This window comes from Salvelinus fontinalis, chromosome 12, assembly GCF_029448725.1.
Source record: "Salvelinus fontinalis isolate EN_2023a chromosome 12, ASM2944872v1, whole genome shotgun sequence".
In the NCBI taxonomy this organism is placed as follows: domain Eukaryota; kingdom Metazoa; phylum Chordata; class Actinopteri; order Salmoniformes; family Salmonidae; genus Salvelinus; species Salvelinus fontinalis.
Genome location: NC_074676.1, coordinates 8,930,837 through 8,949,452, shown reverse-complemented (window position 1 = coordinate 8,949,452; position 18,616 = coordinate 8,930,837). Strand labels below are relative to the sequence as shown.

The 18,616-nt window shown below is 44.6% G+C and overlaps 2 protein-coding genes across 5 annotated transcripts in view; one reads left to right on the top strand and one right to left on the bottom strand.

Moving 5' to 3' along the window:
* The window catches only part of LOC129866742 (mitochondrial inner membrane protease subunit 2-like), a 175,590-nt gene that overhangs the window by 111,939 nt on the left and 45,035 nt on the right, over positions 1-18,616 (top strand). The window lies entirely within an intron of this gene.
* On the bottom strand, positions 999-17,600 carry LOC129866741 (leucine-rich repeat neuronal protein 3-like). 2 transcript variants are annotated; one of them, XM_055939581.1, is made up of 2 exons: positions 17,090-17,600; positions 999-4,063 (listed from the first exon to the last, which is right to left on the bottom strand). In XM_055939581.1, exon 2 carries the CDS (start codon positions 3,684-3,686, stop codon positions 1,575-1,577), a length of 2,112 nt encoding a protein of 703 aa, XP_055795556.1. In that variant the 5' UTR covers positions 3,687-4,063; positions 17,090-17,600; the 3' UTR covers positions 999-1,574. The 2 variants fall into 2 exon arrangements, with proteins under 2 accessions (XP_055795556.1, XP_055795557.1); XM_055939582.1 differs by lacking the exon at positions 17,090-17,600 and adding an exon at positions 16,639-16,942.

The window sequence follows — 18,616 nt, the reverse complement described above, 5'->3', positions numbered from 1 at the left end:
TAGGCCTATATATCACGGTCGCAAGGCATATGAACTAACAGGTTATAGAGCAAACAACACAATTATCACAACATTGGTTGCATTATGGCTTTTTTTCTGGATTGGCTTCCCCAGTGAATTTACCCACGCACCACTACTGGCCCTAGTAGGCACTTTGTCCTCATTTTGCACTCCATTTGTCTCCTTCCCCTCTCGGTGGGTCGGTTCAATGTGAAGTGCTTAGCAAATTAGCTAGAGAGTTGCTGAGCTGTTCTTGTAATGGCGTCCGTGTTGCACCAGGGTCATGGAGGGAAGGGGAGCACTGCACTGCGCTCAGGGGCTAGCAGCCTCCAAGTTTCTTGCTGACCTATTCACTACCTGCGCTCTAATGGGTCATATTTTAGGTCCTGTGGCGTTGACAAATGGCACCACTCTAAAAGCCCTGTCCAAGGTGCTGAAACTCAGTTGATATATGGTGGAGTCCCTCTGATAAATGCCCCCCATCAGTCCGCATGTGTCGCCTATTCATCACCTCTGTGAGGTTTGTGTTAGGAATCCATATTGGATTTTTAATGAAAGAGAATATAATGCAGTTCAAAGTCAATGGGTTTTTCTGATGCCGCGCACACACACACACACACAGAGTACAGTGTGTATATACACACACACACACAGTACAGTACAGTGTGTATACACACACACACTCCTACTCCCAGGTCATTGACAAAACACGTCCTCCTGCCTGAGATTGCATTTTGGTAACAATGTTAAAATGTCCGCCTTCAAGGGCAGTCCCAGTAATTGTGTTTGTCTACATCACTCTGTTTTCCTCTTGCAATGTTTAGACCGTGACATGGAAAGATTTATGGGACTCATATTTATGAATTATAACATTTTCCATTTCACGGACAACTGAATGTTATTGTTGAAGGGAGCTTAGATTGTTTACTTTCAGAGTATCCCAATATTGTATTCAGATTGTCCTAAGCAAATCATCCTTGAAGTTGGGTCTTTCATAATTACAATTACAATGTACTGTTTTTAATGAAAAACGTGATCATAAAATTGTTTACATCATATACACTGTTATTGTCTACTAATCTAACACGTTTTTCCATTATAAACTGTATATGAACGGTATTTCTTAATGATGATCCTTGAGTGTTGATTAAACAGCACAGGAAATATTCCTCGTTGTGGACCACAAAGACATCTCCACAAGGCGTTCTAAAGCACAAAGCCATAACAGAGAGACAACAGTCTTTGTGTTCTGCTTTATTCCAGTTGCACTTCATGAATGACAGACCAGTAGCCACGTATATCACAATCTAGATACCGGTCTGTGAAAGTTTTTGCCGCAACGACACAATTTTGTTGTATAAAATAGTCTATGGGTCAGAGTTTAGCTGGTTAAATATTTAAGCGGGAGGGCTCCGGCTTCTGATTCCATCGTGTTCCAGGAGTTTCAGAACGCGGTGTCCTGTCATTGTCACGAAATGAGGGGGGCACGAATCAACAAAGTTCTGTGTCCATCACTATTTCACCTTGTTTAAAATCCAGAACATCAATTTTCCTTCTCAAGGACGTTTCTTACATTACATGGAGTTTTCTGGCAAGTCTATCACTGTCGCCCTCACCTTGACTCCAGCCACACAGAGTTCCGTGAGAGAAGAGGCGGAGCCAGGGCGGGTGCTAGGACTGAGCAATGACTGAGATTGGTCCACCATCAACTTCCTGTAAAAGTGTTGGCTTTGCAGAGATGTGTATATGAGAGAGCAAGCCACAGCGACCACAATGAATATCACAGCACAGGCTGCCATCACCACTGTGTCCCACGTTTCCCTGCTCTCCACGGGGTGAGCCAGTCCCTTTGTGGTGACGTTGACACAGTCCCTGTTGTGTCCGAGTTGCATGCTCATGACTTCCACACAAACCCGGTACTGGGTGGAGGGGTTCAGGTGGGTGAGACGGTACTCCTTCACATCGGATGGTACTCTCGCAGTGTGTGCCATGGAGGGGTGCTTAGCATTTGCCACTGTGAACCACTTTATATTGGATACAAGACCACCGTAAGTATTATCCCAAGACACTGAAACAGAGTTGGGCTGCACTGATCTAACGTATATATGTAAAGCATTAAGAGAAGGATGTGGAAAGTATCTGTCAACCACCACCAACACAGACTTAAGGTCTGCGCCAACAAGATTGTGAGCGACACAGGTGTACAGTCCTGCCTCGCGCTCGGTAGTGTCATAGATTTCAAAGGTCCCCTCTGGATGCATGTAGTGCTTATCAGACACACTGTTGGGCAGGACTCTGTCCCCAGAGGGGGTGACCCAGTAGATCTCTGGCTCCGGCTCTCCAAATGCCCGGCAGTGCAGCGTCACCAAGCTCCCTCTCCCGACCATGACTCGATCTGGAAGGCTCCCAGGTGAGATGAGTGGGAGGCAGATCTCGGTCATCTCCCGGAAGTGAACCTGACGGACGTGCTGGCCCTGGTACTCAGGCGGCTCCACGCAGAGGAGGGAATTGGGCTCCATGAAGCGTACTCCGGTCCGATTCATGTTGATCCAGCGGATGACGCAGTCACAGCGGATGGGGTTGCTGTGCATGCTGACCTCGCGCAGGTTGGGCAGGGAGTCCACAGTGCCGCGGTGCAGAGCGCTGAGGGCGTTGCTGTTCAGCATCAACGTCTCAAGTCTCGGCAGCTTGTGGAAGGCGTTGGGATGGATGTAGGACAGCTTTGGGTTGTTGGTGGCCTCTATCTTGGTCAACTCTGGGAGGTTGTTCAGGGCAAAGCTGTCAATGGACACCAGTGCAGGCATGCTGTTGATGCCCAGCTCTTTGAGATGGAACATGTCCACAAAATCCCCTCTCTGAATCCGCTCAATGGGGTTCTTGTTGAGATCCAGAAACTTCAGGTTCTTGGCTTTCTTCAGAGCAGCCCGGGGGACTCTGACAAACAGGTTGTCGAAAAACGAGATGCTCTCCAGATTGTCGAGGCCGACCAGAGTGTCGTCCGGGATTTCAGACATATTCATCCTGGCCAGAACCAAGCTGCGTAGGTTGACCAGGGGCTTAAAGTTCATGTCTGACAATTGGACGATGGGGTTCTCCCCAATCATCAGGATCTCCAGGCGGGGTAGCGGCTGGAACCATTCCCTGCTGATGCCCCTCAGGCGGTTGGAGTTGAGATGGAGCCGCAGGAGCCTCCCCAGCCCCTGGAAGGCCCCAGGACTGATGGAGGAGATCAGGTTGTGGTTGATGTAGAACTCCTGGAGGTTGGGCAGGGACGGGAGACAGTTATCTGATAAGGCTGGAACCCAGTTCTCTTCCATGTGCAGTGACAGCAGGTGGGGAAGAGGACCCAGACGGACATCGCTCACAGAGGATATGTTATTCTGGGATAAGTCTATATCTGTGACATTAGCCAGGTAATCCAAAGGTTTCTCGACGCTGATGATATTGTTGGTCTGTAACAATAGCACCTGTGTGTCTGAGGGAAGTTTCTCTGGCAGTGTTGATAGGCCTAAATCATTACAGTCCACCGTGGGAGCCTCTGTATAAATAGAGCTGGGAGAGAACCAGGGTCGTATCTCACACCGGCACAATGCAGGGCAATGAGCAGTGCCCCCCTCTGAGGCTAGAACAAAGGCAGTCAGAGCTAGCTCCGCTAACAGACAAGCCACAAACGCAGTCTCCTTCATCTTGGCCCACTATTCCCTTCAGATAGTAATTGGTCCTTATGGAGTCTGCCGTTAGCACTGTTAACTTCACAAATAAAGGCTCATTTGTTACCGCGGCCCGACAGGGCAGATGTCTGCTGTCACCTGGTCCCCAAAGCTTTGCCCCTGTTGTAGTCGTTTCGTCCTTGGCAGAGAGGAGAGGAGCAACCTTTCAATGTACCCTGCTCCAGGTTGTCAGGCAAGCTGGATGTGTGAAGGTCAATGTATCCTTCAGAGGGCCGGTCGGTGAAGCGAAGGAACGGTTGAGGAGGAACGCTCTGGCTTGGGCTGGGGATGGATCACTCTGTCTTCCATCATTGTTATCCTCAATCACTGTCGCTCCTCGTGTCAATTTCCATCTGGGGAGAAAATGGACAGAAAAAATGAACTCAGTACAACAAGGCATTATTCAGAGACTGAGGCATGTATTGACATTCAGGAATATTGACACATTCTGTGCTCATTTGATTTTATTGCTGTCACTTTGCCATCAAAATTAGAAGTTATGGTTGACTTGACCTATATATATATATATATATATATATATATATATATATATATATATATATATATATATATATATATATATATATATATATATATAATATTTGACAAGTTGGAGACTAATAATGGATGCGTTCCAAATGGCACCATTATTCCCTATATAGTGCACTACTTTTGACCAGAGCGTTATGGGCCTGAGTCAAAAGTCGTACACTACAGGGAATATGGTTATATTTGGAATGCACTCAATATCACTGAAGGGCAAGAGATCTGCTGGAGGATCAGAATTTTAAAACAGCGATTCATATCTTGCTCACAGCAGTAAAACAACCCTCCCCCCAGTTTTACCATACTCCCCAATTAGCTGAGTTTCTCTCTGCCATGAATATATTAACTATTCACATGCACACATCAACTCTCTCTCTCTGTTACACACAACCACCCATGGAGAAGGTGGTAGCTGCAGCTCAGTGTGGCGACCGGAGTACATCATGGGTGTGTGGGAAGGAAAGTAGTGGGTGTGTGGAAAGGAAAGTAGTGGGTGTGTGGAAAGGAAAGTAGTGGGTGTGTGGGAAGGAAAGTAGTGGGTGTGTGGAAAGGAAAGTAGTGGGTGTGTGGAAAGGAAAGTAGTGGGTGTGTGGGAAGGAAAGTAGTGGGTGTGTGGAAAGGAAAGTAGTGGGTGTGTGGGAAGGAAAGTAGTGGGTGTGTGGAAAGGAAAGTAGTGGGTGTGTGGAAAGGAAAGTAGTGGGTGTGTGGAAAGGAAAGTAGTGGGTGTGTGGAAAGGAAAGTAGTGGGTGTGTGGGAAGGAAAGTAGTGGGTGTGTGGAAAGGAAAGTAGTGGGTGTGTGGAAAGGAAAGTAGTGGGTGTGTGGGAAGGAAAGTAGTGGGTGTGTGGAAAGGAAAGTAGTGGGTGTGTGGGAAGGAAAGTAGTGGGTGTGTGGGAAGGAAAGTAGTGGGTGTGTGGATAGGAAAGTAGTGGGTGTGTGGGAAGGAAAGTAGTGGGTGTGTGGGAAGGAAAGTAGTGGGTGTGTGGGAAGGAAAGTAGTGGGTGTGTGGATAGGAAAGTAGTGGGTGTGTGGGAAGGAAAGTAGTGGGTGTGTGGGAAGGAAAGTAGTGGGTGTGTGGATAGGAAAGTAGTGGGTGTGTGGAAAGGAAAGTAGTGGGTGTGTGGGAAGGAAAGTAGTGGGTGTGTGGATAGGAATGTAGTGGGTGTGTGGGAAGGAAAGTAGTGGGTGTGTGGGAAGGAAAGTAGTGGGTGTGTGGAAAGGTTAGACGGTTTTGATTGAGCTGTGTTTTTTTCCTTAGGTTTCTTACCACACAACTACCGAAGGGGCACTGTCTCCCGTTGTTGTTGCCATTCATGCCCTCCCCATTGAGTAGACTGTATGTGCATATATCCAGGTGACATGTAGATGGTTTTCAATATTAGTTATTTCTTGTGTAGGCTGCTATTCTACTTGAAATCAAATCATGGGAGGGGAAAAAAATTGCCACGTTAGCTACCGCCGGCGACACGGTCGTGTCAGGTCTCCGGTTGGCAGGCATGTCCATACAACACCGGTGTACTGGTCGTGCAGCCCAGTCAGCCATGCAAAACGGTCTTGAGAAGCAACAAATCTGCCCAATTAGCTGACCTCAAGGCATTTCAGATTCTGCCAAAATAGCTCCGAAGCTTGCCACAGGTCTTGTTCTGTGACTCTTCTTCCCTCTTGCATATTTATGATGAGTTGAATCAAATTGTTCCCACAGGTGACAGGTCTGTGCCGGGTTTTGCTTGTGTCGACTGCACATATTGATGTTTTGATTAAGTTAGGACCTTGAGGGCAGAAGGCTCTGTGGGCCATGGTAGAGGAAGCTGTCTATAAGGCTATAAGAGCAAGGCTGCTGATGAAGACGCACAATGACCGAGCGTGCCTATATTAGCTTGTTTATGGCAGTCAGTCAACACACGCAGGTGGAACCAAGTGGTGGAAGATTTTTTTGGTGCCTCATGGTCTCCTGCTCAGTCATCTGTGTAGGACCTGTGTACAGATTTTGTCCAAGCTGTTCTATGTCTGATATGATACAACATGTTGAATATTCACACACATTTGGTGTTTTATTTCAACGCTTTTTATGTTAAGTGTTGAAAGAAATACTAAGAGACCGTGAGCGAGTTAAGTGTGGTAATGTTAGCAATCATTTGCAATGACCGTTTTCAGACTCCTTTGTTATGGTTTTGTGAAAGGAAATGGTTTCATTGGAAACTCCTTGGTTAACTAAGAGTCGACTGACTCTAGGGAGGCTCACACAAGGCTTTCCTGTTTGCTTCCGCGACGCTCACGAGCATTTCCCGGTTATTAATGAAATCTGGAATCCGTAGCGGGTGAAACTGCCACGCCCGTTTGTGGTATTACAACAACAAAGACGTTACTTCAAACAGTGAACACTGTTTTTTCCCTCCTCTCTGACATCATTGCACACGCGATAGAACAGCAGAGTATGTACCGCCATTTTTTTTTTTTTTACCTCGAGCTGGATGCTCATTTCCTCAAAAACAAAACAAATGCGCCTGGGGCTGTTTTACATACCTTCCACTCTCAATTAGATGAAATGGAGGTTTGAGTGTGTGTTATATACTCTTCCATCATGATGTAGCTAACACTGCTTGCTTGTGTTTTTACACTGGTGATAACACCATGCACTTGTATAACGTATTGTCTAGTTATTTATCGTATTTAGCTCCCTTAGTGATTTCACTTGTGGTTTGTTTAATACAATATGCTGCAGAGTAGTTTCAAGATGCAACGGCAGAACACTTATTTAATGTACCTCTTTTCGCTCTCGCTCTCTCTCTCGCTCGCTCTCTCTCTCTGAATTGCTGTGATATGTGATGACGTTGCCTCTCTGAATTGCTGCGATTACATTGCCCTCGTCCCAGAATCGGTTTCAGCAGATCAAACAGAGTAAAGAAATACCAGGTTTTTTAACAGTGCATGGAAGTACGAGTTGTGGCCATGAGGTTGTGGTAACAGAAAACAATTGATTGTGCGAGGAATTCCCGCACCATTTGTGGTGCGGGAACAGAGGGAAAAGTCCACTCACCGCATGCCAGTTAGTAGAGAGTGCATTGCATTACCAAGTACCAAATGCTGCAGTTAGGCACAGTGCAAAGGCAGCATTCTTTAAATAAACTTCAACTCTACCAAAATACAGCACACTTACAAAAATCCCTTCAAAGACTACAAAAATTGAATTGTGTTTGTTACTTATAGAATGGAGAAGAATATGTTCTAATAATAAATGTCATTTATCAGACACTTTTATCCATACATTTTACGTATGGGTGGTTACTGGGAATCGAACCCATTACCCTGGCGTTACAAGCACAATGCTCTACCAATTGATCTACAAATTACGACAACAATGTTTGAGGTTGCTAGCATGCTAACAAAGAATAGCTGGGAAAGCATTATAGCTATATAAAAGCTATCTACCTCACACAAATATGATTGTACTATATTTAACCCTGCTAGGTTGCATGCCACAGCATTTTTAAGTGCTGAATATTGACATTCTCCAAATGGATTATGGGTGTATGGCAGAAAGGAAGGGGGGTTGAGATGTACCTAAAATATTGATGTACCTTTTCACACAGTGAAACAGGCTCTGTACTGTGAGGCCACAGTGCAGTGAATTCCTTCCATCCACCTCCTTATGTGGTAAACATCTCATAAAGTGGTCCCATTCCACCATGTTTTATTCACCATCCATCCAGGCAAGCAGTGATGAGGAGCAGGTTGCAGTGACAGGGGTTATGATCAACAGTATGCCAAGGGGATCAGGTCATGTGAACATTTAAGTGTAAGGATTTTTCCATAATATCTTTGTGTTATTATCTAGCCCCCTTAAATGGATTTATCACATTATAAGACCAAAAGACAGTCACCAAACTGGCTATGTGACTGCAACTCCCCTCCTCTAATATACTACCAATTAGCTACAGTGCCTTCAGGAAGTATTCATAGCCCTTGACTTATTACACATTTTGTTGTGTTACAGCCTGAATTCAAAATGAATTTAATACACACAATACCCCATAATGACAAAGTGAAAATATTTTTTTAGAAACATTTGCACTTTTACTGAACATGAAATACAGAAATATCTGTATTCACACCCGAGTCAATACAAGTTAGGATCACCTTTGGAGGCGATTACAGCTGTGAGTCTTTCTGGGCTTTGCACACCTGGATTGTACAATATTGCACTTTTTTCTTTTAAAGTATTCAAGATCTGTCAAGTTGGTTGTTGATCATTGCTAGACATCCATTTTTCAGTTTTACTTCAGTGATTTATTGCTAACAGGATGCATGTTTTGGAATATTGGTATTCCGTACAGGCTTCCTTCTTTTCACACTGTCATTAAAGTACATTTGGAAAGTTTTCAGACGCCTTGACTTTTTCCACATTTTGTTACGTTAGCCTTCTTCTAAAACAATAATTGATTAAAAAAAAAAAAAAAAAACATAAATCTACATGCAATACCCCATAATGACAAAGTGAAAACAGGTTTATCATTTTTTGCAAAGTTATTCAAAATAATAAACAGAAATACCTTATTAACATAAATATTCAGACCCTTTGCTATAAGATTCTAAATTGAGCTCAGGTTCATACTGTTTTCATTGGTCCTCCTTGATGTTTCTATAAGTTGATTGGAGTCCACCTGTTGTACATTCAATTAATTGGACAGGATTTGGAAAGGCACACACTTGTCTATATAAGGTCCCACAGTTGACCGTGCATGTCAGAGCAATAACCTAGCCACAACGTCGATGGAATTGTCGGTAGAGCTCCGAAACAGGAAAGTTTTGAGGCACAGATCTGGGGAAGGGTACGCACAGCCAAACTGAACAGTCGGGGGAGAAGGGCATTGGTCAGGGAGGTGACCAAGAAGCCGATGGTCACTCTGAGAGAGCTCCAGAGTTCCTCTGTGGAGATGGGAGACCCTTCCAGAAGGACAACCATCTCTGCAGCACTCCGCCAATCAGGCCTTTATGGTAGAGTGGCCAGACGGAGATCACTCCTCAGTAAAAGGCACGACAGCCCACTTGGAGTTTGCTCACTTTTCAGTTTGCTGAAAGGCACCTACAGGACTGACCATGAGAAACAAGATTCTCTAGTCTGCTGAAACCAAGATTGAACTCTTTAGCCTGAATGCCAAGCGTCATGTCTGGAGGAAACCTGGCACCATCCCTACGGTGAAGCATGGTGGTGGCAGCATCCTGCTGTGGAGATGTTCTTCAGCAGCAGGGACTGGGAGACTAGTCAGGATCAACGAAAAGATAAACAGAGCAAAGTACAAAGAAATCTTTGATGAAAACATGCTCCATAGCGCTCAGGATCTCAGACTGTGGCGCAGGTTCACCTTCCAACAGGACAACGACCCTAAGCACACAGCCAAGACAACGCAGGAGTGGCTTCGGTTCATGTCCTTCAGTGGCCCAGCCAGAGCTCGGACTTGATCTCGATCGAATATCTCTGGAGAGACCTGAAAATAGCTGTGCAGCGACGCTCCCCATCCAGGCTGACATAGCTTGAGAGGATCTGCATAGAAGAATGGGAGAAACTCCCCAAAATACAGGTGTGCCAAGCTTGTAGCGTCATACCCAAGAAGACTTGAGGCTGTAATCGCTGCCAAAGGTGCTTCAACAAAGTACTGAGTAAAGGGTCTGAATACTTATGTAAATGTGATAATTATTATTATTTAACTTTTTTACATTTGCAAAAAAAATTACAAAAAAATGTTTTTGCTCTGTCATTATGGGGAATTGTGTGTAAATTGTGTGTAGATTTTTTAAAGAAAAAAAAGATTTGATCCATTTTTGAATAAGGCTGTAACGTAACAAAATGTGGGAAAAGGGGAGTCTCAATGCGAATCCACTGTATGTTAGTATTGTGGAGTAAAACTACAATGTTGTTGATCCATCCTCAGTTTTCTCCAGTCATTAAAGATTGGCCTCATTGTGAAATCCCTGAGTGGTTTCCTTCCACTCCGGTAACTGCGTTAGGAAGGGCGCCTGTATGTTTGTAGTGACTGGGTGTATTGATACACCATCCAAAGTGTAATTAATAACTTCACCATGCTCAAAGGGATATTCAATACACCCATATATATATATTTTTTTTTTTATCTACCAATAGGTGCCCTTCTTTGCAAAGCATTAGAAAACATCCCTGATCTTTGATGTTGAATCTGTGTTTGAAATTCACTGCTGGACTGAGGGTATCTTACATTTAATTGTATGTGTGGGGTGCAGAGATAAGGCAGTCATTGAAAAACATTAAACAAAAAATGTTAAACAATATAATTGCACACACAGTGTGTCCATGCAACATATTATGTGACTTGTTAAGCACATTTTTACTTCTGAACATATTTAGGCTTGCCATAAAAAAGCGATTGATACGTACTAATTCAAGACATTTCAGCTTTTCATTTAGTAAAACTGTCTAAAAACAATTCCAGTTTGACATTTAGGGGGTGTTGTGTGTGCTGTAGGCTAGTGACATTTTTAATTCAGTCTGTAACACAACAAAATGTGGAAAGTCAAGGGGTGTGAATACTTTCTGAAGACACTGTATATCCCAGCTGGGAGCCTGTTTGTGGTCTTTCCATCGGCAGACCATCCCCTCTGTTGTTCTGTGTTACACAGTCGACCAGCCGCTCGGTCATACCCTTCCCACCTCTCTGCACCCAAGGGAATTATTGATCCCTCTCCATCTCTCAGCACCTCTCTGTTGTGTAGGATGTTAGAGTCTTAACTACATCAAGAGGCCACAGCCTGGCCGTGTGCATGCTGCTGAGGCCTCGGGGTGGGAGGGGAGGTGGGGTGAGGGAAATGGAGTGAGCTAAGTGCCCCTCCTGTCTATGGCCCCCACCCCCATGTCTTTTCATTGATTAACCATTAAATCTGTCCAAGCTAAAACTGTGTTCCTTTAACGTGACCTGCTCCCTTGTGTTTCCGTATAGTGCTACCTGCTACAATACCACAGCCTGCTATGTAGCCCAAGTCAACAACAACAAATAATGTTTTGCCCGCGCAGCCCGCCGTAAAAACCTGCATTAGCTATGCTAGAAATGTGCCTGTCATTAGCATTAGCAGTATGACTACATTTATTAGGCCAGCCTATTGTGTGGTACCCATGCATAATGTAATCTGGAGAGGAGAGCTTCCCTCTTACATCTGCTCAACACCGCCTGCAAATAATCAGCAAGTCAACAATTCATTAGGGATCGATGTTAAGCTGTCAGCTCCCCACGGCGTCCTACCAGCTCTTTCCTCCTACCTACCCACCCCATCTCCTGTGGTCTACTGCCACACACAAGCATGTGCGTGCACACACCAGACACACACACACACAAGTAACTGCCTGTTATTTGTATGTATAAACCATAATCAATAAGTTTTGTTTGGTGCAATGAACTAGCCACATGTACATTTTTCACTTTGGATTAAGCTATCAGTATGACCGATCATTGCATTAATACCTAATGTAATACATTAACTGGAAATGCTTGGGGTGTTAGATGTCACCATTCCCTTTCCACAGGCCCAGGTAGGACTTGCTCTGCTGCTCTGACTGAAAAATGCATGGCGCTTCAGAATCCGAGTCATACTTGCTGGGAATGAGTTTTCCCAGTGTATCAAATCAATCTTTGTTTAGCCCATCAATCCATGTGCTACGGTATATTGATATTCTCATAGTGGGGATTTTGTAGGACAGGTAGGTCGTGTGGCTTGGTTTCCATTTGGCTCTTTTCTTTATTAAGCAAGGAGGTTTTCATAAATCAATTGATTGTTTTTGCGCTAGCCTAAATCTGTCTTTGGCTCTGACAAGGCATGGTACAGATGTCGGATCTTAACTTGATCAATCTTTTGTCGTGGAAAATGTTCCTGCGCATCAGGAAATTCAAATGAGCCTCATGAAACCCACAGTTCTCTTTCTATCCATGTGGGGGCAGTCTAGTCATTCGGACCAGTGGAGCCATATTTGTTCATATTCTGTAGTCTATCCATTGTCACGTAATGAAAGTTGTGAAAATCGATGATAGGCTACTGTTTGTGTTTCCCTGGCTGAGTTGATGAGGTGATTATTTTTTAGGAATCAACTGTAAAATAATACTTTTTTTTTTTAAATAGTTAAATCGTGGCCTGGGGCGCACATACACTGAGTGTACAAAACATTAGGAACACCTTGCTAATATTGAGTTGCATCCTTTTTGCCCTCAGAACAGCCTCAATTCGTCGGGGCATTGGGCTCTACAAGGTGTCGAAAGCGTTCCACAGGGGTGCTAGCCCATGTTGACTCCAATGCTTCCCACAGTTGTGTCAAGTTGACTGGATGTCCTTTGGGTGGTGGACTATTCTTGATACACACGGGAAACTGTTGAGCGTGAGAAACCCAGCAGCGTTGCAGTTCTTGACACACTCAATCCGGTGCACCTGGCATCTACTACCATGCCCCGTTCAAAGGCACGTAAATATTTTGCCTTGCCCATTCACCCTCTGAATCGCACACATTCACAATCCAAGTCTCAATTGTCTCAAGGCTTAAAAATATTTTTTAACCTGTCTCCTCCCCTTCATCTACACTGATTTGAAGTGGATTTAACAGGTGACATCAATAAGGGATCATAGCTTTCAACTGGATTCCCCTGGTCAGTCTATGTCATGGAAAGAGCAGGTCTTCCTAAAGTTTTGTCCGCTTAGTGTATAGGCCCACACCGTTCTGGCTCAAATAACTCATTCCCCCCGATTGACTAGATTTAGTTACACATTTCAAATATGGACAGTCCAGGGATATTTTACCCCCGATCTTGATAAGAAATGACCATACCAGACACTTTCATTTTAGGCCGTGGCTGAGGATCAAACTTTTTCAGGATCTTAGTCTTCTGGACAAAAAGATCCGGAGCTTCCAGAAGCTTCTGCGCATGTGTACACGTCGAGAACAGGCTACTCGGACGAATGGTGCTTGTTTTAATACATTTAGGCCAAAGCCGAATCAATGTCTGCAGGATCACATAATGATAGTGTTCTACATTACAGAACCGAATATAATAGCATAGTATAACGTCAGCGTAAGACAAGGACACCACCGCATTCAATCGTGAATGTTAATTTTTCAAGTTTTACCGGTGAAACTTTAATACATTATCTGCATACAGTGCATTTGGATTCCGAAAGTATTGTTACGTTACCGCCTTATTCTAGAATGGATTAAATTCATTTTTTTCTCATCAATCTACACAAAATATCCCATAATGAGAAGGCAAAAAAAAACAGAAATGCCTTTTTCACATAAATATTCTGATCCTTTGCTATGAGACTCGAAATTGAGCTCAGGTGCATCCTGTTTCTATTGATCATCCTTGAGATGTTTCTACAACTTGGAGTCCACTTGTGGTAAATTCAATTGATTGGACATAATTTGGAAAGGCACACCTGTCTATAAAAGGTCCCACAGTTGACAGTGCATGTCAGAGCAATAAACAAGCCATGAGGTTGAAGGAATTGTTCGTAGAGCTTCGAGACAGGATTGTGTCAAGGTACAGATCTGGGGAAGGGTACCAAAAAATGTCTGCAGCATTTAAGATCTCAAAGAAGACAGTGGCCTCCATCATTCTTAAATGGAAGAAGTTTGGAACCACCAAGACTCTTCCTATAGCTGGCGTCTGGAGGAAACCTGGCACCATCCCATCGGTGAAGCATGGTGGTGGCAGCATCATGCTGTGGGGATGTTTTTCAGCGGCCGGGACTGGGAGACTAGTCAGGATCGAGGGAAAGATGAACGGAGCAAAGTAAAGAGAGATCTTGATGAAAACCTGCTCCAGAGCGCTTAGGACCTCAGACTGGGGGCGAAGGTTCACCTTCCAAACAGGACAACGACCCTAACCACACTGCCAAGACAACGCATTAGTGGCTTCGGGACAAGTCTCTGAATGCCCTTGAGTGGCCCAGCCAAAGACTGGAATTGAACCCGATCGAACATTACTCAAGACTGTAATTGCTGCCAAAGGTGCTTCAACAAAGTACAGAGTAAAGGGTCTGAATACTTATGTAAATGTGATATTTCAGTAATTGCTTAAAACCTGTTTTTGCGTTGTCATTATAGGGTATTGTGTGTAGATTGAGGACATTTTTGAATAAGGCGGTAACGTAACAAAACGTGGAAAAAGTCAAGGGGTCTGAATACTTTCCGAAGGCACTGTAGTAACCATTCGATTTCAATCAGTTTGATGGGGACATGCATTTAGATCTTGAGTTATAGTGTTGTGAATGATGTAGCCTACAGTGAGATATATTTTAGAGCAAATGGTGATAGCAAACTGTAGCATAGCCTACCTGTTTATTTGGCTTAGTGGCACGCGCTGTTGAGTTTTGGCCACGAGAGAGAGAAATGCTGTGGTTTTTTTTGTCTTACAGTAACATTATACTATGCTATTATACCGTATTTGGTTCTGTTATGTAGAATACTGTGATCGTTATGTGATTGTGATCTTTCAGACATTGATTCAGCTGTGATGTAAATAATTAAACAAATTAAACAAGCACTATTTGTCTGAGTAACCTGTTCTCTACGCGTAAAGTAGGGAATATACACATCCGCTCATGCGCATAAGCTTCAGCAATAAGCGTCTTGGCTGCGGTTCCGACTTTTCCGCGACCTTTAGTCCCGAAAAAGTTGGATCCGCAGCCACGCCGTTTATTTTAAAGACAGTTGTATTTAACGGATTACATAAATAAGGACGGCTCAGTTGGTAGAGCATGGTGCTTGCAACGCCAGGCATTTGGGTTCGATTCCCAAGGGGGACCGGTAAGAGAAAATGTAAATAAATTAAGTCACTTTGGATAAGAGTATCTGCTAAATAACAAACAAAAAAAGTGAAATAACAGTAGGCTACACCAACATGAGTTTCCATTTCTATAAAGTATCAAAACGATTGCCTAGCACTGAGAGCGAACTCATGATGCTCGGAGCCAAAGCATGCTGCAAAGACCACTCCTCTACGGCAGTTCATAATGCTCTAGCAAGCCGTGAGCATACTTGATGATAGAAGGTTGGTTCGTAACGGCCTCACCAAATCCTAGCCTAGGTACGGTACTACATTGTACAGCCTTCAAACACTGCTTCCAGCTGCCCCCTGGCGGCGAATTCTAAATATTAATTCAAATCCTCCTGCTGCAGGATTGTTTTCCTCCTGCAACGAAATGGGTCAAATTAAGACCTGACATCTGTAGGCTACACAGGAGTTTGAGGTTTGCATGTGGATCTCAAGTCAAGATTCCAGTAACAAATTGAAACTGCTTGTCATAAATAATTCATGTCTCATAGTAATGCCATTTCAATTAGCCTGCATTTTATGTTTGTGATAAACTCAATATACAGTAGTGTCTATTGAGAGATGCAACCATTACCATCATTATTCTATCATGGAATGGTGTTGCGTGTGAGGTACAGTATCTTGTAGCAACCTATTTATCCCATTCATTCACTTGTTTCTGTGCAGCCTGACACTCGGATAGTGTTTTGCTTTAGTGCTGTCTGTTAAGACTGACATCAGAGATTGACCGTGTACACTTTTACTTTTTTTCTCACACCGTGTAAAGCACTAGTATTGCGTTCTCTTGTGGATTCATCTCCCCACCAGTCTACATAGAGAACCTTGGGAAAGCAGGATGGCCATAGAGGACTACTGTATGACGACTGCTTCTTTAAATATATGCAGAGGCAGGATATTCAGCGTGATATTGGTGCATTTTTTGCATTTTTATGCATGATTAGGCTAATTCTGACCCCATTTAGTAGCTAATGTTGTGACAGTGCTGAATGAGGTCTGCTGCTCCCTAAAGATGCCTCAGTATGATGTTGTTTAATTATGAACAAGCCCTAAATACAGCCAGAGTGATGGGAGATGGAGAGAGAACGAGGGAGAGGGGGGAAAGAGAGTGGGAGAGATGCAGATGGAGGGGGGAGAGTGTGCCGTTCTGGTAAATTAGGCAGGCAGTGGTGGGAATGTCTTTTCCTATGGTTAGAGGAGTACTCCCAGCACTCCAGCTCTCGCCTCATATTGACCTGCCTCACCTGGATTCCTTAGACGCTAAAAAATCCTAAATAAATCTTCATATATCTTCCTCCTCTTGGCACACACAGCCAAATAGTGTTTAACTTTAGACACATCCAGTATTTATGTGTTATGATGTGCTTTCAACTGAAAACGGAGGGGGTTCTATTTTACCTCAGGCTTATTACTGGTTTACCTCGTTAAATTCTGGTATTTTCTACTGACGGCAGATTCCCTGTCTTGTCTTCCTATCTGTTCAAGCCCTGGCGGACACACAGAGGCGAGTATACTTCAGGGCTGTTCTTTATCTCAAATGTACCTGTAGAGCGATGCTGCCGAGAGAGCACCACGTCCATTCTGCTCCAGCCTGAAACCCACATCTGTCTCATTGCTTTCAAAATACACCAGGAAAAAAATGGCACCAGAAGGGAAAGCACGACGCAAATAACAGGTGGTTCCCTCTCTAAAACCTCTGCAACGCCTACATATTCATCCAAACCGTGCATAAAGTATCAACAACAAAAGCCTGTGTTGGACTGAGCATCTTTCTCTTTCCTCAATCCTCCCCCTCAGCCAAGCCTCCCCCTCAGCCAAGCCTCCCACATAGCTATAGGCTGTGCCCTCTGCCTTCTCTGCTGCAAACTCCCTCCACACTCAAGGACTACCGCAGTGCCACACTGAAAACCAGACCTCTGTCATCGTCCCCTCCCCCCCCCCCAAACCAACCACATATGACTCACACACATAGGCGAGAGACATTAGTGACTTACCAGCGGGAGTGAGCCCCCTCACATACTGTATTGAGCGGCAGCAGGTATTCACCTCATGGCTGGGACCCATGTTTTAGAGCAGCAGTCCAGCGTGTCACCGTGAGACTCAGATCACAGCCGGTTTTTCATGTGTATTTCCAAGTCCAATAGTCTTCTTCTCCTTTCGTTGCGAGAGAGGCAGAGGGAAAAAGAGAGAAACAGGAGAGGGAGGGAGAGATGGGTAGCTCCAGCTCTGATGCTGTTCCACTGTGTGTGTGAGGGAGAGAGAGAGAGGGAGGCTCTGTTAAAGATGCTGGGTACAGAGCAGAGCGATGGGGCGGGCGCTGTTCCCTGTCTACCCCTCCGTTTCTCCATCGCAGTTAGAGAGCAGATCACTCAGCTGATCAACCATCACTCTGCCCCGCTGCTGCCAGCTCCAGCGTCATTAATAACAGGAACGTTTTGGAACGAACAGCTCACTGAAGACGGGACGTTCGGGTATTCGTGCGGATGAGTCTGTTTCTGCGATCACGTGGACTCTTAAAAATGTGATAAAACTTTGTTGCTCCTTGCTGAAACAAGCAAGGTGTTGTAGCAAACAAGTCTTTAGTTGCCATGGCAACACCACCCTCCCTGCAGCAGAATGGAAAGAACAGGCTTGGAACCTCTAACCCTGGCAATTTGACTGGTAAAATCCTTGTGCGGGTCTCCTAAGAGAACTTTAGAACGCCTAAGTTCAAACAGTGTAAACTTAAACGACTAAAGCCAGATATAAGGTACACTACATGACCAAAAGTATGTGGACAGCTCGTCGAACATCTTATTCCAAACTCATGGGCATTAATATGGAGTTGGTCCCCCCTTTGCTGCTATAACAGCCTCCACTCTTCTGGGAAGGCTTTTCACTAGATGTTGGAACATTGTTGCGGGGATTTGCTTCTCTTCATCCACAAGAGCATTAGTGAGGTTGGGCACTGATGTTGGGCACTGATGTTGGGCGATTAGGTCTGACTCGCAGTTGGCGTTACAATTCACCCCAAAGGTGTTTGATGGGGTTGAGGTCAGGGCTCTGTTCAGGCCAGTCAAGTTCTTCCACACCGATCTCAACAAACCATTTATGTATGGACCTCACCTTATCCAAACTGTTGCCAGAAAGTTGGAAGCACAGAATCGTCTAGAATGTCGTTGTGTGCTGTAGCGTTTAGATTTGCCTTCACTGAATTTAGGGGCCTAGACCGAACCATGAAAAACTGCCCCAGAACATTATTCCTCCTCCACCAAACGTTTCAGTTGGCACTATGCATTCGGGCAGGTAGCGTTTTCCTGGCATCCACCCAAACCAGATTTGTCCGTCGGACTGACAGATGGTGAAGCGTGATTAATCTCTCCAGTGAACGTGTTTCCACTGCTCCAGAGTCCAATGGCAACGAGCTTTACACCACTCCAGTCGACGCTTGGCATTGTGCATGGTGATCTTAGGGTTGTGTGCAGAAATTGGCTTCAGCATGTAGAAAAATCACTACACCGCCAAGATGGGGGCCTCTAAAA